The sequence below is a fragment of the Salmo salar genome, chromosome ssa13, assembly GCF_905237065.1.
Source record: "Salmo salar chromosome ssa13, Ssal_v3.1, whole genome shotgun sequence".
Lineage (NCBI taxonomy): Eukaryota > Metazoa > Chordata > Actinopteri > Salmoniformes > Salmonidae > Salmo > Salmo salar.
In genome coordinates this window covers 95,193,597-95,219,417 of record NC_059454.1, presented here as the reverse complement: position 1 = coordinate 95,219,417, position 25,821 = coordinate 95,193,597, and the positions used below count along the sequence as shown (strand labels likewise).

Genomic DNA, 25,821 nt, shown 5'->3' with positions numbered 1-25,821 from the left:
TAGACCAAGCACATGAGATCTTTTCACAATAGATCTTTTTCAGAGCTGATCTGATTGGTCAACAGACAAAATGTGTGAAAAAAATACCAGAATTGGGCTGCCTGTCTAAACGCAGCCAAAGTGCCTCCAGCAGTGTTACCAGTACAACAGTACTATGTCACTAAAGAGCAGGCAAGGTGCAGGAAGATTACTCAGTAGCACACATTTTAGATTTTAGCAGACGCTCTTATGCAGAGGGACTTACAGTAACAATTAGGGATAAGTGCCTTGCTCAAGGGCACATTTTTCACCTAGTCGGCTTGGGGATCCAAACCAGCAACTTTTCGGTTACTGACCCAACGCTCTTCTGCTAGGCTACTTGCCGCCCACTACTTATGTTAGTAAGCAGATGGATAAGAAGCCTAAACTTGTAGCCTAAACACAAGCAGTATAATAGAAGTTGGTCCACATTGACCCCTGTAGTGGCTTTCTTTGCACCCTTTCCCTTTTCATACAGTATGTTCAATAGATCTGTTCATTAACTAATTATGTAAATATTGACATGTCGGTCAACATTGTCATTGGAAACACTAGTGACCTGAAATTTCTGCAATTATGTCCTATAATTTGTTAGATTTTATATCCACAGTCCCATGAAGTCTGTCTGGTGACAGGGTAATCAAACAATTAACCAAATTGTATAATATATATGCTAATCACTCACCCAGCCAATCATCACCATTTTGACACTTGTCAATCACATGAACATACGTTTTCATATTAGTTACAGTTATGAAATGTTATATGAAACAAAACACTTCCCATCAGAATAGCTTTGCACATACATAGCCTAACGTTAGTGGTGGACAAGGAAAGGGTTTGTATGAAATTACATATTGAATGCGGAAAAGCTGAGAAGCGCACACACAACTCTGCTGGCGCGGTTATTTGGTGCACGTTCACAGTAAATTAGGACATGGCTTGCAGCTCGATGGCCAGCTTGAGAGGAGGGAGAGCGTGAATTGTGTTGCCTAAATGAGATTAAAAAAGCGGGTGGCTTCTGTTTGTTCTAGAAAGGCGTCGTATCGGCACTGACAGCAGTGTGAATATCAGCGCAGAACGACGAGGCCAACTCTCACGCTCAGCTACACCGCGAAATGTTGACGTCTCTTCTGGAGATTCTTATTCTACCGATATGTCTTCAACAGTGCGGTTTTGTACACGGTAAGTAGCCGAATTTGAGGGCAAAACGTTGTTAGGTTTATTATCGTGGCATATCTCAACGTGACGGTACAACAATGCGTTATGACCATTGCACCTGCATATATGTTGTCTTTACACAGGAATGAACGCGGTAATGCCTTGCTTTCGTTCTATGAAAATGGTCCAAGAAGGACACTCGGGCAGCCTGTTTTGCACAGTGTGCTCACCGTATTTATTATTTCAGCAGTTGCCTATAAACGCCTACGTCTTTGAGTGAAAGAAACGCTTTAATAATTGCGTTTAGCCTTTAGAGGAGTTGATCATATAAATGCAGCCAGGCAAAGGGCCCTCGCCTGTGTTTTGTGTAGCCTACGCCATCGTTATATGAAAAATATTGCATACTATTTTTAACTGGTCAGTTTGGGTCATTGGTTTGGTTACAATCAACCTGAAATTGATATGCCTGTGTAGGGCAATTGTGTTTATTTGTAAACTTCTCCTCTCCGACATTCGCTCTCAGTACAGGATTGTCCCCCAGTGATTTTATTTATTCCTGAAGCTTTCAGTGGCTTGGTATGGTGTTTAAAACGCTGGGACGGCGTAGCAAAACTGCATTCTCTGCTGGGGGGGTCAAAGATTCGGACATGTTGCAGTAGAAGGGAGACCCCACGATGTGAGAAATGTGCAGGAGGGTATAGTCTGAGGAATTGTACAGTTGGGATATAAAATACTGTGTCACTGTGGGGGCGCACAAGCAGCTGGGGATACGAAGTACCCTGCTAGAGAGACGGGTTGAGATTCCCAGAGGGAGAGTTTCCTATGCTGAGGCAGTGAAGAGAGCAGCTCTCCCAAGGGTGAGTGAGTCCTGGGAGCTTTCCCCCCCCCCATATGAATAGGCCTGAAGAGAGAGATCAGAGGATGAGCTGTATTAAGGTGGATTTTGTTTTGTTTATGGCCACGGTGATCAACTTCACTGACGGAGCGGAAATCACAGAAGATGGTTGTGGTAGTTGCAGCAGCAGAAAAATATTTAGGTGTAAGATTTTAGTACAGAAGATATACAGGAAGTTTAAGGGGTTCGTTCCGTCCTCAGACCGGTGGCCTGGTGTAGGGTCGGTTGTTTATGGTGTAGGGTCGGTTGTTTTGGTGTAGGGTCGGTTGTTTATGGTGTAGGGTCGGTTGTTTATGGCCAAATTGGGATGGGGTGGTGGTTTTTTGTTGTTGAAAGTTTATAGGTGCAGGATTAGATGGTGGTGCAATTTAAGATTTTCCCATTACCCTTTATTTTTGTGGCAATGTGCTATCCGCACTCCGTCCTGTGAACAGTCTAGTCTGCCGGTGTTCCGGAAAGTCACAGGGGTTGATTGGAAAAAGCTGTTCAAAAGAGGACACTGTATTATGTATCTTTGTACTCCCTGACGAAGGCCATGCAGCTGAAATGCGTCGGAGTTGCTTCAGAGTTTTTAATAATTCCATTGAACATGCCATACAAATAAAGACATTTTAATGAATTATATGAAGTGCCTTGGCCCTCCTTATTGACAGCTTCTAGTCTACTGCAAAGTCACACAAATAATATTTATTTAGGGATTCCTGTTGGATTGTGGTGAAGGGCAGTTAACTGCTCTGCTATATTACCCTATCCAGGATTTAACCCATTTGAAGTGTTTTCAGAGGTTTGTTATTGACCATGAAGGGGATAGATTATGCCTTAGCCCATAGTATCTTCTGACCGGGGGAGTTAAGACCCCTAACACTGAACATTAACATGCATTGCTTACGGTAGCTTTTTGGAAACATAAAGAACGTGTCTTTTAATATCAGTGAGAAATTGTATATGTGTGTTAGATTACTACACACCTATTATATGGTTAGTGTTCACACATGGCCATATCTCCATGTTACATCGCTTGTTTATGGAGGACAAAGGCGGGCCACCTGTGCTAATTGGCTATCTGTTACACTGTACCCAAACCGGCTGCACGCCATCGTGCGCAAATTGATTTTGTCCCCCCACACCAAACACAATCACGACATGCAGGTTGAAATATCAAAACAAACTCTGAACCAATTATATTAATTTGGGGACAGGTCAAAACGCATTAAACATTTATGGCAATTTAGCTAGCTAGCTTTCAGATGCTAGCTAATTTGTCCTATTTAGCTAGCTTGCTGTTGCTAGCTAATTTGTCCTGCGATATAAATGTTATTTTACCTGATGCACAAGGTTCTCTACTCTGACTGACTATTGATCCACACACAAAACGGTCAACCGACTCGTTTCTAGTCATCTCTCCTCCTTCCAGGCTTTTTCTTCTTTGGACTTTATATGGCAATTGACATCTAACTTTCATAGGTGTATTATTACAACCGACCAGACCGAAGTTCCTTTCTATCACCCACGTGGCTATAACCAATGAGATAGCACGTGCTATCTGCTTCTATAAACAATGAGGAGATGGGAGAGGCAGGACTTGCACAGCGTCACAAATAGAACTGACTTCTATTTTAGCACTTGGCAATGCAGATGCTCTTTGGTGTGTGCGAGCAGTGTGGGTGCAATTTATTTTGCAACGCACGCGAATGGTGTGGTCAGCGTGTTAGCGTGCACCCAACTTGTGTGTAAGCCTAACTGGGGAGGAAATATAGTTCTTCAACTGGAGGCGCACAATTTCTGGATCTATGCACAACCGCTACAGTAAGTGTATATTTATTTGAAAGATTATTTCTCACTGATGAAAGAGAAGGGGCCTATCCGCATGTATTTCAAAAAAACGGTTTGAGGGGGTGATGATTAACTTTTCTAAACTTTAAGACTGTTTCGAATTTGTAGTTCACATGAAGACAAATGTGAGCGAATGTAATTGCTGAAAACCCAACATACGGATAAGGGTTTTTGAGAGCTGATTTTGCACCACTGTGAAAATGACATTTGTTAGTGTCAGCTGAGGGGCTTTTGCGTCTCACACAGATTGTTTAATTTCTTTGTATTGAGTGAGACTGTATGCAAATTAGAGATTGGTTCGTTGACCTAATTAAAATGGAGATGTATCATAGGCTATATTCTCCCTGTTTATTTTGATAATGAGACCAATAGTGCTCAAAGGCACGTTGTCGCCAGGCTACCACAGGGGGTGGGGTTACAGACAGGAAATTAGTATATTGTTATGTACAGACCGATCAAATCTAGGCTTCAACCAATTAGATATGCAAAATGGGAGTGATACACATTTTTGAAACGTCTCTTTTTATTACAAAAAAAAAAATAGTCTATGCCTGAAGCCTATTTCAATATTTGCTCTAGCTTTCATTATGGAAACAGGTTTGTTCAGTATTTAACAATGAATTGAGTCATCTGATTTCACAATAACATCCATCTGAGACACAACATATTTCCTTGGAGTGTTTCTCAGCCTTACACAATTGCAAACACTTGATGAGAAGCCTACAATTCATGTAAAACTGGTGAAGTATGAGACAGGTGATCATTAAAATGCCAATAGGCTTCAGTAGGCCTACTTCAAAGTTTGGCTGGTAGGTTAATTCCCTAAAGTATACTTAACAGAAATATAAACGCAGCATGTAAAGTGTTGGTCCCATGTTTCGTGAGCTGAAATAAAATATCCTCTTTTTTTCACATGCACAAAATGCTTTTCTCTCACCTTTGTAACAGTTGTCTCAAGTTTTGAGGGAGCATGCAATTGGCATGCTGACTGTAGAAATGTCCACTAGAACTGAATTGACTGATTTCCTTAAACTCTGACTCAGTAAAATCATTGTTGCATTTATATTTTTGTTCCGTTTATAGCCTATTTTTATCAACACTGGGTAAGCACAAACCCGCTGCCCCAGGCTCACTACCATGTTCACTTTTTAGTGAAGCAACCTCAGCACAAAATGTGGTGCAGTAGCAGAGACATCTGATGAGTTGCAAGTTTACTCCTGGTGAACTTTGCTTGCTCCGTATAACATGAGCAATAGGACCTATACAGTTGACTGAGTTGTATTAACATGATTCTGTGTTTGTGTGTAACGGCTAGCTAGTTAGCGGTGCATGCAAGTAGCATTTCAATCGGTGACGTCACTCGCTCTGAGCCCTTAGTAGTTTCCCATGCTCTGCAAGGGCTGCGGCTTTATTGGATCGATGGGTAACGACGCTTCGAGGGTGACTGTAGTCAATATTCAGGTCTCTGGGTCAAGCCCAGGTTGGGGCAAGGAGAGAGATGGAAGCAACGCTGTTTACATATGATTATACTAGTCTCCATTCATTTTGTTAAATGGTCCCCCGCCCCCTCAGGACAAGCCTTATTATTCTGGAGATGGTTTGGAGGTCATAGGTTAAGCTCTAATGTAATCCACTCCAGTATCACTGCTGCTGCGCACCGGTCCTTACCTTTAGCCTTGAACTATTACTGGAAGGTTTTGGCATGAGTGGCATTGAGTAATGCAATCTGTAGACTGTGTAGGCCTGCAGCCATATCAGCGTCTAGTTTGGTAGTGCTGCTGAGACTTATGTGAATGTCCACACTGCAAACACTTTGTTTTATATGACCCTCTTGATTGTTCTTTGGCATTTTGCCTCATCTGTTGGCACCTGATCTGTTGGCTTGTTTAACGATGTCTATCCGAAATGGCACCTTATTTCTTATGTAGTGCCCTACTTTTGACTAGAGCTTATGGGGCTCTGTTCAAAACAAGTAATGCACCATTTAGGAAATATGGTGGCATTTCGGACTCATAATATGACCATTGCCCAGGACAATTAGCACTGTCCCAGGCAGACGATTGTGCTGGCGGTGTTGGCCTCCCTGCACGAGGTCTGTTAGTCCCCTGCTGCAGAAGGATCCCATGCTGAGGGGATGATCACTGAGGAGCAGGGGTTATTGGACATGGTCTGGCTGTACTTTTTCCTCTCTGCGCTGGCTAGTGGCTTGCTGACAAGTTTCACTGTGGCGGGCTGGTAACAACCCTAAGCAGGTGTACCTATAGCATAGCGTGTCGTCAAATTAACCAATAGACGGTCATTTAGAATTGAACTCTTCTTGGCTGAACGTGTCTGTATATTAATGGCTTTTGTTTTCTGTGCCCTACAAACACCACCCAGGTTTGAGGCCTTTCAATTCAGTGACCAAGTTGGAACATATTTTCAGTCTTTGAGGCATGGAGACATGTACACTAGTTATACATGATGATGGATAACTCAAAACCAATCCTTAGTTCCTTTTTCCTTTCTTCCAGGATCAAAGACAGAATGTGAGCCCAGTCAGTTCCAGTGTGGGAACGGTCGCTGCATCCCGTCTGTCTGGCAGTGTGACGGGGATGAGGACTGCTCCGACGGGAGTGACGAGAACACCTGCGGTGAGGGTGACACACACACTCCCTCTGTCTCGGTTCTGCAAAATTAAGTCAGATTGGTGACAAATCAGTGACAGCCTACTGCGTTAGAAAACAAACCTAACTATTTTTTTATTTAACTAGGCAAGTCAGTTAAGAACATTCTTATTGACAATGATGGCCTACCTGTTATAAGGGATATAATGAATGACCGGTACGTTTTGGGCCACTATTCAAATGTTTAAAGCTGCTACTCTTTGGGCGACCTGACCAAATTCACATTGAAATGTTAATTATAGATCTCTCATTCTCATTGAAAGCAAGTCTAAGAAGTGGTAGATCTGTTCTATGTGCACTATTTCTATCCTTCCCGTTAAGTTTCATATTTGCCTCTTTTTTTTACTTTTGGTTTTGTACATAAGCTTCAAACAGCTGAATATACAGTGCATTTGGAAAGTATTCAGACACCTCGACTTATTCCATATTTTGTTACGTTACAGCCTTACTGTAAAATGGATTCAATATTTTTTTTGCTCATATTACATGCTACCTTCTGAAAATACCTAATATTTGCTGACAACCGATGTCCGTTCGGTGTGGAAGTAAGCATGTACCTGTTGAGTCTGTAAAAACTATTGCTCACTATATCCGGCTAGAAGGTCCTTGTAAAAACTGTCGGCTGTCAATGCCTTCACCCGCTATATACTTATAACTGATTGGTTTGGCTCTGTCCTTTTTATAGTGCTGTCCGGTTAAACATGAGGCCATCACTGTACTCGTCATAGTCACCACCACACACACAGCTGTTTCCTTTGAAGATGTTTATGATTTTGGTAATCCAAATTACTTAATCTTATTGTTGTGGTTATTTTGATGCACGCATAACATTCAGACATTGGTGTTACTGTCAACAATAGCAAGTCCTAAAACATGCGTCTTCTCCCATTGGAACGACAATAACACTCTGACCTGAGTGGGCGGGTGCAGTGTGCAGATGTGCATTTCCAAGCGCTTTGGTTGGCTGGGAATGGCAGGGCTATGATTTGTGAGAAATAACTTAGTTTGGCTCTTCAGCCTACCCAAGGGGACTTTAGGGAAACTGAAGGGATGGGGAGATGGATGAGCAGGACAGCCTTTTTTAAAGCCGCCCCAATATTTCATATGGAAATATTAACATCCACAAAAAGGCCTCTAACCTAAATGGCACAGTTTCTAATGGGGCCCACAGTATTGAAAGGGCCAAAGTGTCTGAAAAGGGGAAGCTTATTCCTAGCGGGCTACACCTACCCGGCTAGGCTTAGGGGCCGCCCCGTGTGGGAGGTACACAGATACGCAGAGACGGTCCTGGGCTGCCCAAGGACCACCATGCGGGTGGGGCAGGGCCCTCTAACTCAGCTTGTGCAGGGCAGCTGGGCACCATCCTTAGACACTGAGTAGAATGCTGGAGGCTGGCCACGGCTGATCAGGTGGCTCGCCTACTGCGGCGGAGGAATGTGGCATGCCGGCCACAACTCACTGGCTGACGCTGATGACTCCTTCACCACTGCTGAAAGCGGTGACTATCATGGAGCATGTGGGGAGGATCATCAGGGATCTGGAGGCGGCGGCCGGCTGGTCCCCAGAGACGAGGTCAGGTGGTCTCCCACGTGGGAAGGGCTGAGGGTCGTCCAAGGCAGGAGGTCCCCCCCCCCTCCCAGAAGTAGAGACAGCAGGCCCCCCCGGGTCAGGGAGCTGAGGACCTAGCAGAGCAGGGGACTTAATCTGAGGACTTCAAGCCAGTCAAGCAGGGATTCTATAGTTTAGCGCTAGTATAGGTGACTGGGTACAGGCTGAGGGCTGCGCACTAACTGCATGCCTAGAGGAGCAGATAACTCTGAGTCTACCGGGATTGGAGACCCAGGACCTAGAACTAGGGCAGGTGATTAGGCGTGTAGCCCTGAGGGAGCTGACTGCTTGATGACTGATGCTGCAGACCTAATGGGGCAGAGAACCTTTGGCCCTCAGTCCAGTGCTCTGCCAGGCTGACTAGAACTGGACACAGCGACACTAGACTGTCTGAAGGCTTGGAGCCTAGTGCTGATAACTCTGGACCTGACGGGGGGGCAACTCTGGACCTGACGGGGGGGGCAACTCTGGACCTGACGGGGGGTGCAACTCTGGACCTGACGGGGGGGGCAACTCTGGACCTGATTTGGGGGGGACTCTGGACCTGGGGGGGGGCAACTCTGGACCTGACGAGGGGGGGACTCTGGACCTGACAGGGAGAAACTGGTTCCATTGAGCCTAGCGGGGCAGGAGCCTGATGACCCACCTGGGCTAGGGACTGAGGGCAGACAAATGCTGGAGACAACAGACTTAGTGCTAGGGACTGAGGGCAGACTAGGGCTGAGGACTGAACCTAGCGCAGGTAACTTGTGACTTAGCAGGGCAGGAGGCTCTAAGCCGGTGATCTAAGGAGCTGTGGCCTGACCTATGTCTAGAGACTGTGAGCCTAGTACCTTGAACTTGGGGCCTAGTAAGGCAGAAGGCTCTAAACCTGGTGGGATAGGCAACTGCCTAACAACTAAGGCAGGGGGGGGGGGCTGTGATCTGAGCAGGGCAGGAGACTGCAGACTGGACAGCTAACATATGGCCTAGCATGGCAGGGGCTCTAAGCCTGGTGGGCTAGGACGATGCGTACCCAATAAGGAGGGGGTCTGCTGTCCATGCAGGGCAGGATATACTAGAGCCGTGGACTGAGTGCCTTGACTAGCAGGGTATCCCAACTGGGAGGAGAGGATGACTCCGCAACCAGAACAGACTTCATGGCACCGGCTGGCTGTGGCTCCACGACTGGAGCGGGAGTGTCCTTAACTGTGGCTAATCGAGGAGCTGGCTGAGGAGGGTGCAGACCAACTCTGGAGCTGTCTTCATCTGCTTGGGAGCTAGGCCGCTCTGGGGCGCACAGGTGGACCTAGAGGGATGTCGGTCGGGAAAGTGGCCACCTCGGAGTGCTACCTCTGACGCTCTGGCAGATATGACATAGGCTCCAGCTGGGGGGGCCTGGAGCAATGATCTGTTGAATAGCTGGGCCACCTCAGGACGTAGTGGGGTCTCAATGGTCCCGTGGAGCTGGCGAAAACTCAGGCCTGGAGTAGTCTCTCAGAGTAGCCGGGCCGACTCGGAGGACCGGCAGTGATGGCGCTCCTGTGATGATGGCTCTAGCTGTGGAGGCCTAGACTGGTGGTGGTCAGGAGAGTAATGGCAGTACTAGTGCTCCCGCGGCGTTGACTTAGGCCGGGAGGGCCTAGAGTACGCCCTCTTGATCTCTTGCTGCTCGTGACGCAGGTACTCATATTCTCTCATCAGCTCCCAACTGGTGAGGGTGTGGTCACTCCCTGACCACTGAGGAGGGCTGGAGCAGGGCTGACAGTCCCTGAGATGAGAGAGGCGTGTAGGGCCTGGAGCAGGGCTGACAGTCCCTGAGATGAGAGGCGTGTAGGGCCTGGAGCAGGGCTGACAGTCTCTGAGATGAGAGGCGTGTAGGGCCTGGAGCAGGGCTGACAGTCCCTGAGATGAGAGGCGTGTAGGGCCTGGAGCAGGGCTGACAGTCCCTGAGATGAGAGGCGTGTAGGGCCTGGAGCAGGGCTGACAGTCTCTGAGATGAGAGGCGTGTAGGGCCTGGAGCAGGGCTGACAGTCTCTGAGATGAGAGGCGTGTAGGGCCTGGAGCAGGGCTGACAGTCTCTGAGATGAGAGGCGTGTAGGGCCTGGAGCAGGGCTGACAGTCTCTGAGATGAGAGGCGTGTAGGGCCTGGAGCAGGGCTGACAGTCCCTGAGATGAGAGAGGCGTGTAGGGCCTGGAGCAGGGCTGACAGTCTGAGATGAGAGAGGCGTGTAGGGCCTGGAGCAGGGCTGACAGTCCCTGAGATGAGAGAGGCGTGTAGGGCCTGGAGCAGGGCTGACAGTCTGAGATGAGAGAGGCGTGTAGGGCCTGGAGCAGGGCTGACAGTCCCTGAGATGAGAGAGGCGTGTAGGGCCTGGAGCAGGGCTGACAGTCTGAGATGAGAGGCGTGTAGGGCCTGGAGCAGGGCTGACAGTCTGAGATGAGAGAGGCGTGTAGGGCCTGGAGCAGGGCTGACAGTCTGAGATGAGAGGCGTGTAGGGCCTGGAGCAGGGCTGACAGTCTGAGATGAGAGGCGTGTAGGGCCTGGAGCAGGGCTGACAGTCTGAGATGAGAGGCGTGTAGGGCCTGGAGCAGGGCTGACAGTCTGAGATGAGAGGCGTGTAGGGCCTGGAGCAGGGCTGACAGTCTGAGATGAGAGGCGTGTAGGGCCTGGAGCAGGGCTGACAGTCTGAGATGAGAGGCGTGTAGGGCCTGGAGCAGGGCTGACAGTCTGAGATGAGAGGCGTGTAGGGCCTGGAGCAGGGCTGACAGTCTCTGAGATGAGAGGCGTGTAGGGCCTGGAGCAGGGCTGACAGTCTGAGATGAGAGGCGTGTAGGGCCTGGAGCAGGGCTGACAGTCTGAGATGAGAGGCGTGTAGGGCCTGGAGCAGGGCTGACAGTCTCTGAGATGAGAGGCGTGTAGGGCCTGGAGCAGGGGCTGACAGTCTCTGAGATGAGAGGCGTGTAGGGCCTGGAGCAGGGCTGACAGTCTCTGAGATGAGAGGCGTGTAGGGCCTGGAGCAGGGCTGACAGTCTCTGAGATGAGAGGCGTGTAGGGCCTGGAGCAGGGCTGACAGTCTCTGAGATGAGAGGCGTGTAGGGCCTGGAGCAGGGCTGACAGTCTCTGAGATGAGAGGCGTGTAGGGCCTGGAGCAGGGCTGACAGTCTCTGAGATGAGAGGCGTGTAGGGCCTGGAGCAGGGCTGACAGTCTCTGAGATGAGAGGCGTGTAGGGCCTGGAGCAGGGCTGACAGTCTCTGAGATGAGAGGCGTGTAGGGCCTGGAGCAGGGCTGACAGTCTGAGATGAGAGGCGTGTAGGGCCTGGAGCAGGGCTGACAGTCTGAGATGAGAGGCGTGTAGGGCCTGGAGCAGGGCTGACAGTCTGAGATGAGAGGCGTGTAGGGCCTGGAGCAGGGCTGACAGTCTCTGAGATGAGAGGCGTGTAGGGCCTGGAGCAGGGCTGACAGTCTCTGAGATGAGAGGCGTGTAGGGCCTGGAGCAGGGCTGACAGTCCCTGTGATGAGAGAGGCGTGTAGGGCCTGGAGCAGGGCTGACAGTCTGAGATGAGAGAGGCGTGTAGGGCCTGGAGCAGGGCTGACAGTCCCTGAGATGAGAGAGGCGTGCCCCTGGAGCAGGGCTGACAGTCCCTGAGATGAGAGAGGCGTGTAGGGCCTGGAGCAGGGCTGACAGTCTGAGATGAGAGGCGTGTAGGGCCTGGAGCAGGGCTGACAGTCTTTGAGATGAGAGGCGTGTAGGGCCTGGAGCAGGGCTGACAGTCTCTGAGATGAGAGGCGTGTAGGGCCTGGAGCAGGGCTGACAGTCCCTGAGATGAGAGGCGTGTAGGGCCTGGAGCAGGGCTGACAGTCTGAGATGAGAGGCGTGTAGGGCCTGGAGCAGGGCTGACAGTCTCTGAGATGAGAGAGGCGTGTAGGGCCTGGAGCAGGGCTGACAGTCTGAGATGAGAGGCGTGTAGGGCCTGGAGCAGGGGCTGACAGTCTGAGATGAGAGGCGTGTAGGGCCTGGAGCAGGGCTGACAGTCTCTGAGATGAGAGAGGCGTGTAGGGCCTGGAGCAGGGCTGACAGTCTGAGATGAGGCGTGTAGGGCCTGGAGCAGGGCTGACAGTCTGAGATGAGAGGCGTGTAGGGCCTGGAGCAGGGCTGACAGTCTGAGATGAGATGCGTGTAGGGCCTGGAGCAGGGCTGACAGTCTGAGATGAGAGGCGTGTAGGGCCTGGAGCAGGGCTGACAGTCTGAGATGAGAGGCGTGTAGGGCCTGGAGCAGGGCTGACAGTCTGAGATGAGAGGCGTGTAGGGCCTGGAGCAGGGCTGACAGTCTGAGATGAGAGGCGTGTAGGGCCTGGAGCAGGGCTGACAGTCTGAGATGAGAGGCGTGTAGGGCCTGGAGCAGGGCTGACAGTCTGAGATGAGAGGCGTGTAGGGCCTGGAGCAGGGCTGACAGTCTCTGAGATGAGAGGCGTGTAGGGCCTGGAGCAGGGCTGACAGTCTCTGAGATGAGAGGCGTGTAGGGCCTGGAGCAGGGCTGACAGTCTCTGAGATGAGAGGCGTGTAGGGCCTGGAGCAGGGCTGACAGTCTCTGAGATGAGAGAGGCGTGTAGGGCCTGGAGCAGGGCTGACAGTCTCTGAGATGAGAGGCGTGTAGGGCCTGGAGCAGGGCTGACAGTCTCTGAGATGAGAGGCGTGTAGGGCCTGGAGCAGGGCTGACAGTCTCTGAGATGAGAGGCGTGTAGGGCCTGGAGCAGGGCTGACAGTCTCTGAGATGAGAGGCGTGTAGGGCCTGGAGCAGGGCTGACAGTCTCTGAGATGAGAGGCGTGTAGGGCCTGGAGCAGGGCTGACAGTCTCTGAGATGAGAGGCGTGTAGGGCCTGGAGCAGGGCTGACAGTCTGAGATGAGAGGCGTGTAGGGCCTGGAGCAGGGCTGACAGTCTGAGATGAGAGGCGTGTAGGGCCTGGAGCAGGGCTGACAGTCCCTGAGATGAGAGGCGTGTAGGGCCTGGAGCAGGGCTGACAGTCCCTGAGATGGAGAGGCGTGTAGGGCCTGGAGCAGGGCTGACAGTCCCTGAGATGGAGAGGCGTGTAGGGCCTGGAGCAGGGCTGACAGTCTCTGAGATGAGAGGCGTGTAGGGCCTGGAGCAGGGCTGACAGTCTCTGAGATGAGAGGCGTGTAGGGCCTGGAGCAGGGCTGACAGTCTGAGATGAGAGGCGTGTAGGGCCTGGAGCAGGGCTGACAGTCTGAGATGAGAGGCGTGTAGGGCCTGGAGCAGGGCTGACAGTCTCTGAGATGAGAGGCGTGTAGGGCCTGGAGCAGGGCTGACAGTCTCTGAGATGAGAGGCGTGTAGGGCCTGGAGCAGGGCTGACAGTCTCTGAGATGAGAGGCGTGTAGGGCCTGGAGCAGGGCTGACAGTCTCTGAGATGAGAGGCGTGTAGGGCCTGGAGCAGGGCTGACAGTCTGAGATGAGAGGCGTGTAGGGCCTTGCAACTCATCTTCCTCAGGTGCATGACGGCTTCGTGTGGGCTGAGGTGGGTAGTGACAGGCGTCTCATATGTCTTAGGGTTGCAGGATAACTGGTCTGCATCCTGAGGTGTTTAAACAACTCCTTTTCTGGCTACTCCAACATCTCAACTATAGCAGATCAGAATCCCGTGATACGAAGGGCCATGTTAAAATGTCTTTCTTTTTTTAAATACAACTATTGGTCGCTAAATCCGGAGAATTGACGGACTATGGGGAAGAAGAGAAAATGTTGGTCACTATAGAAGGACCGTGTAAAAACGGTTTGCTGGTATGCCCTCACCTGCTTTACACTTATAACTGATTGGTTTGGTTCTGTCCTTTTTCTAGTGCTGTCCAGTTAGAACATGATGTTGAGGCCCATCACTACTCTTCATAGTCACCACCACACAGACACAGCTGAATCCTTTCAAGATGTTTATGATTTTTGTAATCCAAATGACTTCATCTTATTGAAAAATATGGGTTTATGAATTCGAAGGACCAATAAAAAGGGATAGATAACTTAGGTGCTGGATTTTAGGCCACTAGCAACTGCCACAGGGGGTCCGTTCAGAACACGAGGAAGCAGGAGTTCCAGTTCAAGGATTTAATGAAGATCCACACACACCACTCTCTGATACTAATTGTGTGGTATGTAGCTGCACGCACAATAATATCAGAAAGAAAAGTAATTTATTTTAAGGAGGTAAAATAAGCAGGAGAGAAACTGATTGATCATAAGAATGGAAACTACAGACTGCTTGAGGACCTGCCTGGTCAGGTTTTACCCTAAATCCCGGGAAAGAAGGCTGCTATTTGGCTAATAAATTGATGATTGGTGTTAATTAATTCCAATAGGAAAACCAAAAGAAAGTTGGAGAAAGGAGATGGATGAGCTGGCTGTTTTTACTCTTATTGTTGTGGTCATTTCGATGCACAAACAACATTCAGACATTCATGTTACTGTCGACAATAGAAAGTCCTCAAACGTGCGTCTTCTCCCTTCGGATGTTGACAACTCTGACCTGAGTGGGCGGGTGCAGTGCCCAGATGCATTTCCAAGCACTCTGACTGGTTGGGAATGGCAGGGGTATTAGTTGAGTGACAACGTATGTTATTGTTATCTATGCACTGTTTAATTTTTTTTTACTACTGGAGACAAATCATCTGGCTATACCTGCTGAATGGGGCTAACAATAGATTCACCATCCGCAATAATTTTGTTCGTTTTTCTTTTTCTTTAAACAATCTGTGTGTGTGTATATATATATATATATTTTTTTTTATGGTCATTTGTTGCTATACAGGGTAAAGTCTCTTTCATGAGGACAGAAAACAAGCTCTTGGTAAACCTGCCGAATGTCAACCATTCGATTTGGGGGAGGTGGGTGAGAGTGACATGTTCTTATTAAAAGCTAGTCTAAGAAACGGTAGACTAGCTGAAAGTGCAGTTATGTTGGTTATGGAAAATATATTTCAGAGACTTAGCTGGTACAATGATTCGTTTCACAATGACTGCTTGTTTTGTCACAAACCGAAATTATGCAAACGATTTGAATTTTAGCAGCCAGGAAATTGCGCGATTTCTTCATAGTGAACCTATAAGTGTGTGATTTGTAATTTCAGAACCAAAGTGAGTGGACCAAAAAAAACATGGGCTACATTGCCTCCTTAATCTGACAGTGGTAGCGCAGAACAATTTGGTGGTAGATGCTTAGTTTCCCTTATGGTACAGTTTAAGTGCATGCATACATACTCCATAGCCATACATCATTCTCACACACACACACACACACACACACACACACACACACACGTCAGCTCCGACAGATCCAGCTCACGAGCTCCATCTGCAGTAGATTTTAACATCTGTATGCGTTTATGCAACAAATAATATCGATTCGTTCTCTAATCAAACCGAAGCGTTTCAAACTAAAACGTATTGTTTGTTACTGTATCATATCGGGGCTCATGTATCTAGATGCGTATTGAAGGTACAGATGCACATCCCTACTTATCTGGGCCCCGTTGGTGCTGTGACTGAATCCAGCAGGGCTAACATGACCTGGTGCGAGTGGCAGCGGTTACGGAGAGCTGAAAATGGCAGTGACAGAGACGTGCAAACGAGCCCCCATCTGGGCAAACAGTGTTTCTCCTTGAATCACTATGATATCTGGGTCATGGTGGATGAGACGGAGGGAAAGGAGGGGTTGGCATAGGAAGGGTTGTGTGGTGCGGTCTCTCAATTAAAGCTGTGCTTACATAAGTCTGTTTAGGGCTATATCGAATTTGTTTTAGTGCGATGCGCCAAATGCATATATCGCAAGAAGCGAGGTTTTTCTTTTTTGTTTGTTTTTATGCGCGTTCTGTCTTTTGGATCTGGTCATGTGACTTCAAACAAGGTTCAGAATGTCCACTGACTACCCTTCTATATTGCACACCCATTAGTTTGTCCTTTTTCATCTCACATGATTTTACATGAATTTTTCTAAATGTAAAATTTCAATTGCTCCTTGGTCATGTGACCTAATGTCCGCTGACTACCCTTCTATATTGCACACTCTTGTTTGTGTACTGTAAATTCACGCGGTGTAATGTACATTTTTCATAGTTTCAAATTTGCAATAGCTCCTTGGTCATGTCAATTACACACCTAAGAAGCATGCAGTGGATTTACACCCATATTGCATAACCTCTAGTCATGTATCTTCTATATTGTTGTACATTAATATTAGTTTGACAATTAGGGGGTTCAGTCCAGTGTTGTGTTTACCCTTTTTCTTTAATATTTATCTACAATAATTGGTAGTTCTAAGTATTTATTTTTTTCCCCACAGTATTTAACAGTGGTACACGAGGAGAGGGACAGATAATATCTCCTTTCATCATTAATATCAACCATAAAGGGCAAAGTATTACAGTCATGTTATTAATTGTCCAACGCAGGGATGGAGAGTGAGCTAGTGAGTTAAGCTGCAGTGGGTTTGCTGGTCAATACATATACTGAACATGTAACCACAGTAATGGTGGCCAGTAAATCAATGAATAAAAATGTAATGACAAATTAAACAGAAATTGTAGACCTTTAATCTTTTCCAACATGTCAACAGACACTTAACTTACTTAATTGAAGTTAACACTGAAATGTTTCATTCTCTTTATCCCTGGTTGACGTACATTTCAGCCATTTCAGTGTGGATAAGCTATAGCATACATTTTCAACAACAAAGACTGCACTTCCAGTTTGTGTTCTTTACTCTGAACTCTTATCTTCATTCCTAGTTACAGCACATGGACCCACCGTTGGCATGCAAAACATTCAATCAAAACAAAACGTAACACATTATAAATAATATCAATGCAGAATGACGAATTAGCCATCCATTGTGTTATATCATAAATTGTCTTACATGCCATCACTGTTGTCAAAAGATTATAAACATGTTAAATAAAGTTACTAACCCAGTCAGTCTTTGGGCCACATCCAGGTTCTTTATCAGTGGCACACATGAAGCAGTTGTTGGCTTTGTTGAACTCTGAAATCATAGGCATGAACTGAACATATGGCTGTCCCACACAACTACATAAAAATAAAGAATTTACATTTACTTTGAATTAAATGTCATTACATACCAGACATTTTTAGTATATCCTCAGCCATTTCTTTTCACAGTTGCTCCATGTGTTTTTGAAAGTTCCATATCAGTTTGGGAGGGGATGTTGGAGTTCTGTGCAACTTCCTTGGCCATCTAGACCAACAAATGAAATAGTTTTTGACCTAATTGTCACAACAGCTAACCATTCATTATTGAAAATATAACTATCAAACCTGCATTACAAAGACCCCACAGCTGAAGGTGTCCTGCTGCATGGTGTGGGTTATTTCCCCTCCTTTCCACTTTATGTCCGCCCAGTCGTCTTTTCCATGGCAGGATCTTCTCATTTTGAAGTATTTTCTTTTTTATGTAAAAATAATGGAATTATGATTAGTTAAAGGCAAATGAATACACAAGCCACATTTGTATGCTGTTTTCCTTATCACTATAATCTAGTAGTAATTTATTAGAGGTAATTTCCTTTATGCCCCATTCTACACACAGCCTAAATTATAGGCACTGAACCATTTACAGGACAATAATAAAAGTAGCATATAGGATGCAACCCTATCACAGAGTGAATACATGTAGAGCGTTTGTAGACTTTAAGAACAAAAATATTAAGTGACAGTTTCATCAGTACGTGCTTAAAGTCATATCATAAAGATCACAGATGACAGTGCCCACCAAATCTATGACAATAGAGAATGAATTGTGAGCACCCAAGTGTGTTTGTCAAAATAATATCTGAAAATGTCAGTTGTTGAACATAAGACTTCTATTTGTAATAGGAATTTATGATATATGCAGTTGAGGAATATTCCATGTACCAACACTACATGTAGGACGGACATAAGACATTCCCACAAAGTATTTAAAAAAATGTATTTCACCTTTATTCAACCAGGTAAGCCAGTTGAGAACAAGTTCTCATTTACAACTGCGACCTGGCCAAGATAAAGCAAAGCAGTGTGACACAAACAACAGTTACACATGGAATAAACAAATGTACAGTCAATAACACAATACAAAAGTCTATATACAGTGTGTGCAAATGAAGTAAGATTAGGGAGGTAAGGCAGTAAATAGGCTGTAGTGAAATAATTACAATTTCGCAAATAAACACTGGAGTGAGATGTGCAAGTAGAGATACTGTGGTGCAAAGAAAAATAACAATATGGGGATGAGGTAGTTGGATGGGCTATTTAGATGGGCTACGTACAGGTGCAATGATCTGTAAGCTGCTCTCATTGCTGATGCTTAAAGATGGTGAGGGAGATATGAGTCTCCAGCTTCAGTGATTTTTGCAATTCGTTCCAGCCATTGGCAGCAGAGAACTGGAAGGAAAGACGACCAAAGGAGGAAGTGGCATTGGGGGATGAGGGCAGTGATCGGTTGAAGAGCATACATTTAGTGTTACTTGCATTTAAGCAGTTGGACGCCACGGAAGGAGAGTTGTATGGCATTGAATCTCGTCTGGAGGTTAGTTAACAGTGTCCAAAGAAGGGCCAGAAGTATACAGAGTGGTGTCGTCTGCGTAGAGGTGGATCAGAGAATCACCAGCCGCAAGAGCGACGTCATTGATGTATACAGAGAAAAGAGTCGGCCCGAGAATTGAACCCTGTGGCACCCCCAGAGACTGGCAGAGGTCCGGACAACAGGCCCTCCCATTTGACGCACTGAACTCTATAAGAGAAGTAGTTGGTGAACCAGGCGAGGCAATCATTTGAGAAACCAAGGCTGTCAAGTCTGCCAATAAGAATGCGGTGATTGACAGAATCGAACGCCTTGGCCAAGTCGATGGATACGGCTGCACAGTATTGTCTTTTGTCGATGGCAATTATATAGTTTAGGACCTTGAGCGTGGCTGAGGTGCACCCATGACCAGCTCGGAAACCAGATTGCATAGCGGAGAAGGTATGGTGGGATTCGAAATGGTCGGTGATCTGTTTGTTAACCTCTATGGGCTAGGAGAGACGTTAGCGTCCCACTCTATTCAACAGCCAGTGGAACAGCGTGGCACGAAATACAAAAACCTCAAATGCAATTTCACTTTTTCAAACGTATGACTATTTTACACCATTTTAAAGATAAGACTCTCGTTAATCTAACCACATTGTCCGATTTCAAAAAGGCTTTAAAGCGAAAGCAAAACATTAGATTATGTTAGGATAGTACATTGCCAAAAATAATCACACAGCCATTTTCCAAGCAAGCATATATGTCACAGAAACCCAAAACACAGCTAACTGAAGCACTAGCCTTTGATCTTCATCAGATGACACTCCTAGGACATTATGTTATACAATACATGCATGTTTTGTTCAATCAAGTTCATATTTAAATCAGAAAACAGCTTTTTACATTGGCGTGTGATGTTCAGAAAATGTATCCCCACCGAAAACTTCCGGTGAATTTACTAAATTACTCATGATAAACGTTGACAAAATACATAATTATTTTAAGAATTATAGATACAGAACTCCTTTATGCAATCGCTATGTCAGATTTTAAAATAGCATTTCGGCTAAAGCACATTTTGCAATATTCTGAGTACATAGCTCAGCCATCACGGCTAGCTAATTAGACATCCGCCAACTTCGGGGTCACCTAAACTCAGAATTAGTATTCGAAAAATTGGATTACCTTTGCTGTTCTTCGTCAGAATGCACTCCCAGGACTGCTACTTCCACAAGAAATGTTGTTTTTGTTCCAAATAATCCATAGTTATGTGCAAATACCTCCGTTTTGTTCGTGCGTTCAGGTCACTATCAAAGGGTAACGCGCGAGCGCATTTCGTGACAAAACATTTCAAAATGTTCCATTACCGTACTTAGAAGCATGTCAAACGCTGTTTAAAATCAATTTATGGTATTTGTCTTGTAAAATAGCAATAATATTCCAACCGGACAATGCTGTATTCATTCAAAAAGGAAGACAAAAAATGGCGGTCTCGTAAACGCGCATTTCCAATCTCTTAGTCACCAGGCAGTCCACTGACAAACTGTGCGCCTGTACTCTGCCCAGAGACAGACGCGTCAATCCACTTTCTGAACGCTTTAGAGAGCCAATGGAAGCCTTAGAAAGTGCTACATAACCCCACGGGCACTGTAGTTTCGATAGAGAAGCAAATGGAGAACTACAAATTCGCAGACAGGCCACTTCCTGCTTGGAATTTTCTCAGGTTTTTGCCTGCCATATGAGTTCTGTTATACTCACAGACACCATTCAAACAGTTTTAGAAACTTCAGAGTGTTTTCTATCCAAATCTACTAATAATATGCATATTCTTGTTTCTGGGCAAGAGTAGTAACCAGTTTAAATCAGGTATGTTTTTTTCATCCGGCCGTGAAAATACTGCCCCCTAGCCCATACAGGTTAACTTGGCTTTCAAAGACCTTAGAAAGGCAGGGTAGGATAGATCTGTAACAGTTTGGGTCTAGAGTGTCTCCCCCTTTTGAAGAGGGGGATGACAGCGGCAGCTTTCCAATCTTTGGGGATCTCAGACAATACGAGAGGTTGAACAGACTTGTAATGGGGGTTGCAACAATTGCGGCGGATAATTTTAGAGAGGGTCCAGATTGTCTACCCCGGCTGATTTGTAGGGGTCCAGATTTTGCAGCTCTTTCAGAACATCAGCTATCTGGATTTGGGTGAAGGAGAAATGGGGGAGGCTTGGGCAAGTTGCTGTTGACCAGGTTAGGGGTAGCCAGGTTGAAAGCAAGGCCAGCCATAGAAAAATGCTTATTGAAATTCTCGATTATCGTAGATTTATCGGTGATGAGTGTTTCCTAGCCTCAGTGCAGTGGGCAGCTGGGAGGAGGTGCTCTTATTCTCCATGGACTTTAGTGTCCCAGAACTTTTTGGAGTTTGTGCTACAGGATGCACATTTCTGTTTGAAAAAGCTAGCCTTTGCTTTACTAACTGCCAGTGTATATTGGTTCCTAACTTCCCTGAAAAGTTGCATATCGCAGGGGCTATTCAATGCTAATGCAGTACGCCACAGGATGTTTTTGTGCTGGTCAAGGGCAGTCAGCTCTGGAGTGAACCAAGGGCTGTATCTGTTCCTGGTTTTACATTTTTTTGGAATGGGGCATGCTTATTTAAGATGGTGAGGAAAGCACTTTTAAAGAATAACCAGGCATCCTCTACTGACGGAATGAGGTCAATATCTTTCCAGGATACCCGGGCCAGGTCGATTTATAAAGGCCTGCTCGCTGAAGTGTTTTAGGGAGCGTTTGACAGTGATGAGGGGTGGTCGTTTGACCGCGGACCCATTACGGACGCAGGCAATGAGGCAGTGATCGCTGAGATCCTGGTTGAAGACAGCAGAGGTGTATTTAGAGGACAGGTTGGTCAGGATGATATCTATGAGGGTGCCCGAGTTTACGGATTTGGGGTTGTTGTACCTGGTAGGTTCCATGATAATTTGGGTGAGATTGTAGGACGGCCGGGGTGTTAAGCATATCCCAGTTTAGGTCAGCTAACAGTACAAACTCTGAAGATAAATGGGGGGCAATTAATTTACATATGGTGTCCAGGGCACAGCTGGGGGCTGAGGGGGTCTGTAACAGGTGGCAACGGTGAGAGACTTATTTCTGGAAAGTTGGATTTTTAAAAGTAGAAGCTCGAACACAGACCTGGATAGTATGACAGAACTCTGCAGGCGGTCTCTGCAGTAGATTGCAACTCCACCCCCTTTGGCAGTTCTGTCTTGGGGAAAATGTATACACAGATGCATTTTTCAGCTATGATTTTACCACTCAGAATCCATAATGGATATGACAATGGGGCCAGCACAGGACGTAATACACCCTTACAACAATCTACTTTTTGATTTTCTTGACTTATCTGGTAAAATGCTACTATGTGTCAAGAAAAGAGCCCCAATTAGGGGTTAGTGTACTCCAGTAAAATAAGGGCTAAAAAAACTATTGCCCTGTGTCCCCGTTCATAGGGGCATGAGAGACGAGTCAGTGGTAGAATTGAGTTGGCACTTTATTGGCGCAAACACCCATATACCCACAAGGTTGAGGTTACTCATGGACAGTAATTAGTAATAAAAAGTTGTTTGCATTGATGCGTTGTCTTCTAACTGTCCAAGAATAGGATCCAAAGTGTTAGGAAATATTTGTTCCCATAAATACAAAGGAGGATGTCTCTTCTCATACCTCTAACACTTTAGTCAGACTGTGCACCACAGAGCCAATCAGGAGAGAATACATACAGGTCAACGGTGCCAATTGAAAGTCAAGAGGTGTCTGTGCCTTTTTGTATTACTCTCTCTTTACAGAGAACCCCTGTGGTTCAAGTCTGCTCTGCGCATGTCTGAAAGTGACAGAGCCAGCAGCCAAGAGTTTTTCACAGTATGTCATAAAAAATGATTACACTTATGAATGTATGTAAAAGGCTAATATGTATTAGATCCAGTACAATGGAATAACTAAGACTTGAATTTGAATGCAGCGTGTTCTGATTCCTCCTTCTCTTTCTGTCCAGCAGGGTCAACCAAAAACACTTGGCCTGATGGTTCATGCAGATACTGGGGAAGCAATATAGAAATGTATTGATCCCTTAAATGATTTTACTATTAAATGACCCATATCACAACCCTCATACCTCTTCAAAAAAATGTACCTAAATCAATTTTGGAAAAAGGATTTTACTCACAAAAGACATAGGAATTTGTTGGCCATGCATCAAATAACTATTTTCATCAGAAAAACCAACCCTCAAATGCAATATAGCATTTTGTAAATTGTCTGTTGTGAATGCACTCAAATATCAAGTCATTATCAGGTTATGTAAACTGTGTTCTAAAACTCAACGTAGAAGGATTTGTCTTGATGTACAGTATATGAAAGTGATGCTATGAAAAGGATTCTTTCACGGTATCAAGCTCACTGTGACTGACAAATCCCTGCCTATTACTGTGAATAAAAGAACATGTGAAACATTGTTTTTCACAAGGCCTACCTGTGCGCCTTCCTTTAAGCACCTCTGTTTGAACACCTCTCCTGTCCTTGATCCATACCACATACAGCCATTTGCAGATCTTTTCAGTGTCCATGTGAAAGATGGTTATTGCGAGGATGGAACATTTGTTGACTTAAAAAGAAAAATGTTCATACACATGTAAAATAAAGGCCTGCAAAGCTTACAGATTTAAGTCTAATAGCATGAGATGAAAGTAGACAAATCAGTGTGTGCGATATGAAGTGGACATTCTGAACCTTGTTTGAAGTCAGTAGGTCACTTGACCAAGGAGCTATTGAAATTTGAATGTAAATAGAGTTTGTACTTTGTTTACGCTCCCTAACTAATTCAACTTGGAATACAAAATGCTGTTCACATTTCCACATGTTTATTAGCTTTGGAAAGCAAATTAATGTCCAAATTGTGAAAATAAGACCTGTGCAATGTTGTGTGCAATTTTTCCAACATGACACTTATTTGGAGTCTGTGGCTCAAGTGGTTTGAAAGCTATTGAGGTTTGAAAGCGCGAATATCCGTCGAATCTCCAACTTGAAACTGTCTTTACCACGGTTTGGCATTGCGGTACCGCTAGCATCATTTTAGCCACAGATTGTTATGTGCTAGCTGTCTAGTCTGTTTTAAATAAATGTGCAATAACCATAAAAATACTTTTTTATTTAAGGAATTGGCAACAGGTTTTCATTCTGAGAAATAAGCATCTTATCCCAGTAGGCCACTTCAATATCTAAACTATGTTTAAACAGTTGGACAGGAGGGCTCCCTCGACCTACTGTATAAATTACCACAACACAACCACACCGAGCCCTTCCCTGGTAACATTCACGCTGATGGGACTCTGCCACATATTGCCATTCTAGGCACTGGGACGAATAGCCTATGAGGAGGCACTTGAACACAGTGGACATGAAGCTAGTTTTAGGGCTTCCGAGTGGCGCAGCGGTCTATGGCACTGTAGTCTCTGGTTCGAATCCAGGCTGCATCACATCCGGCTGTGATTGGGAGTCCCATAGGGCCAAGTTTACGTCGATATGATGGTTATTATATCAATATCTGTGCATAAAGGCGTTTCCATTGCCATTTCTCGCATAATTAATTTTACAGACCCAAAAAGATCCCACCATGTCGAACAAACTAATTCTGTCGGCATTTATAAAGTTGGAACGAAACTTCCTGTTTCCATCACAGCTGTCGTAATTGTATTTTTATACGGTATGACTTTACACAACTGTGGATGGAAAAGTGGTTACAGACTAGGATTTAAAGGGCACATTGTGAATCATTATATTGGGTTAGTCTGGATCTGTATGACTTGGCTCTTATTTGTGGTATTTTGGTTGGCAGGCAGCCAACGGGAGCAGATTTTTGGCCTCACACTGAAAGACAGTGGCTTCGCTTACTGTCGGCTTCCCATTTTGATTCCTAAGCTAGCATACTGTATCATTCTAACACACTATTCCTCTATGCCTTTGCAGTTCGGAAGACCTGTGCGGAGGTGGACTTTGTCTGTCGTAATGGCCAATGCGTCCCCAAGAGATGGCACTGCGACGGAGAGCCAGACTGTGAGGATGGGTCTGATGAGCATGTGGAAGTGTGCCGTAAGTCATGTGGATCCAGCCACAGATAGGAATATGTTGTTCATTCATATTCAGTAGTTTGTTAAATTAAGAATTGTATACAGTATGACAGTCTTCAACTCATTGCCCTCACTTTTCATGAGTCAAGTTAAATTTCTTCAACTTTATTTAGCCTCTGTCTATGGATGGGGGGGTGAGCGAGAATGTGTCACCACTCACCAGACCTAAATACTGTGGAATTGAGGAACTCATAATTCTTCAGAATTTTCTTTTCATAAAGCAGTTGGTTTTGAGCAATCCCCTCCCAAAAGTGCGTTAGGTTAGATGAGAATATTTTCCAAAGCAGCATGTCGGTCCGCCATCATACATTAGACTGTCTTAGTCCCGTGTCTGATGTTAAACTACTCTGAGCCCTGCGTCTGATGTTCAATGGTGTAAAAAATACTTTAAAGTCCAACTTAAGTAGTTTTTTGGTGTATCTGTACTTTACTATTAATATTTTTGACTACTTTTACTTCACTCCTTAAGAAAATATTATACTTTTTACTCCATACGTTTTCCTTGACACCCCAAAATACTTGTTACATTTTAAATGCTTAGCAGGACAGTAAAATAGTCAAATTCACACACTTATCAACCAAATATTCCTGGTCATCCCTACAGCTTCTGCTCTGGTGGACTCACTGAACACACATGCTGCTTTTGTAAATGATGTTTGAGTGTGCCCCTGGCTTTCTGTAAATTAAAAAAAAACAAGAAAATGGTGCCATCTTAATATAATGAATTTGTAATGATTTATGCTTAAATATATTTTAAACCAAATACTTTAACTGAAGTAAAATTTTACTGGGTCAAACTTTTACTTGAGTCATTTTCCATTAAGGTATCTTTACTTTTACTCAAGTATGACAGTTGGGTACTTTTTCCACCACTGGTGATGTTACATTAAGCTCTCTCTGTAGGAGTTAGCTTCTTTGATAT

At 45.6% G+C, this 25,821-nt stretch overlaps 1 protein-coding gene across 2 annotated transcripts in view; it reads left to right on the top strand.

Moving 5' to 3' along the window:
* Positions 1 to 835: 835 nt before the first annotated feature.
* The window catches only part of LOC106568141 (very low-density lipoprotein receptor), a 41,396-nt gene continuing 16,410 nt past the window's right edge, over positions 836 to 25,821 (top strand). The window contains exons 1-3 of one of the 2 annotated variants that reach the window (XM_045692442.1): positions 836 to 1,203; positions 6,421 to 6,540; positions 24,739 to 24,861. In XM_045692442.1, coding sequence (XP_045548398.1) covers positions 1,137 to 1,203; positions 6,421 to 6,540; positions 24,739 to 24,861 — 310 coding nt within the window. In that variant the 5' untranslated portion in view covers positions 836 to 1,136. The remainder of the gene's footprint in view (positions 1,204 to 6,420; positions 6,541 to 24,738; positions 24,862 to 25,821) is intronic. The other variant, XM_014138211.2, reaches the window with a different exon arrangement.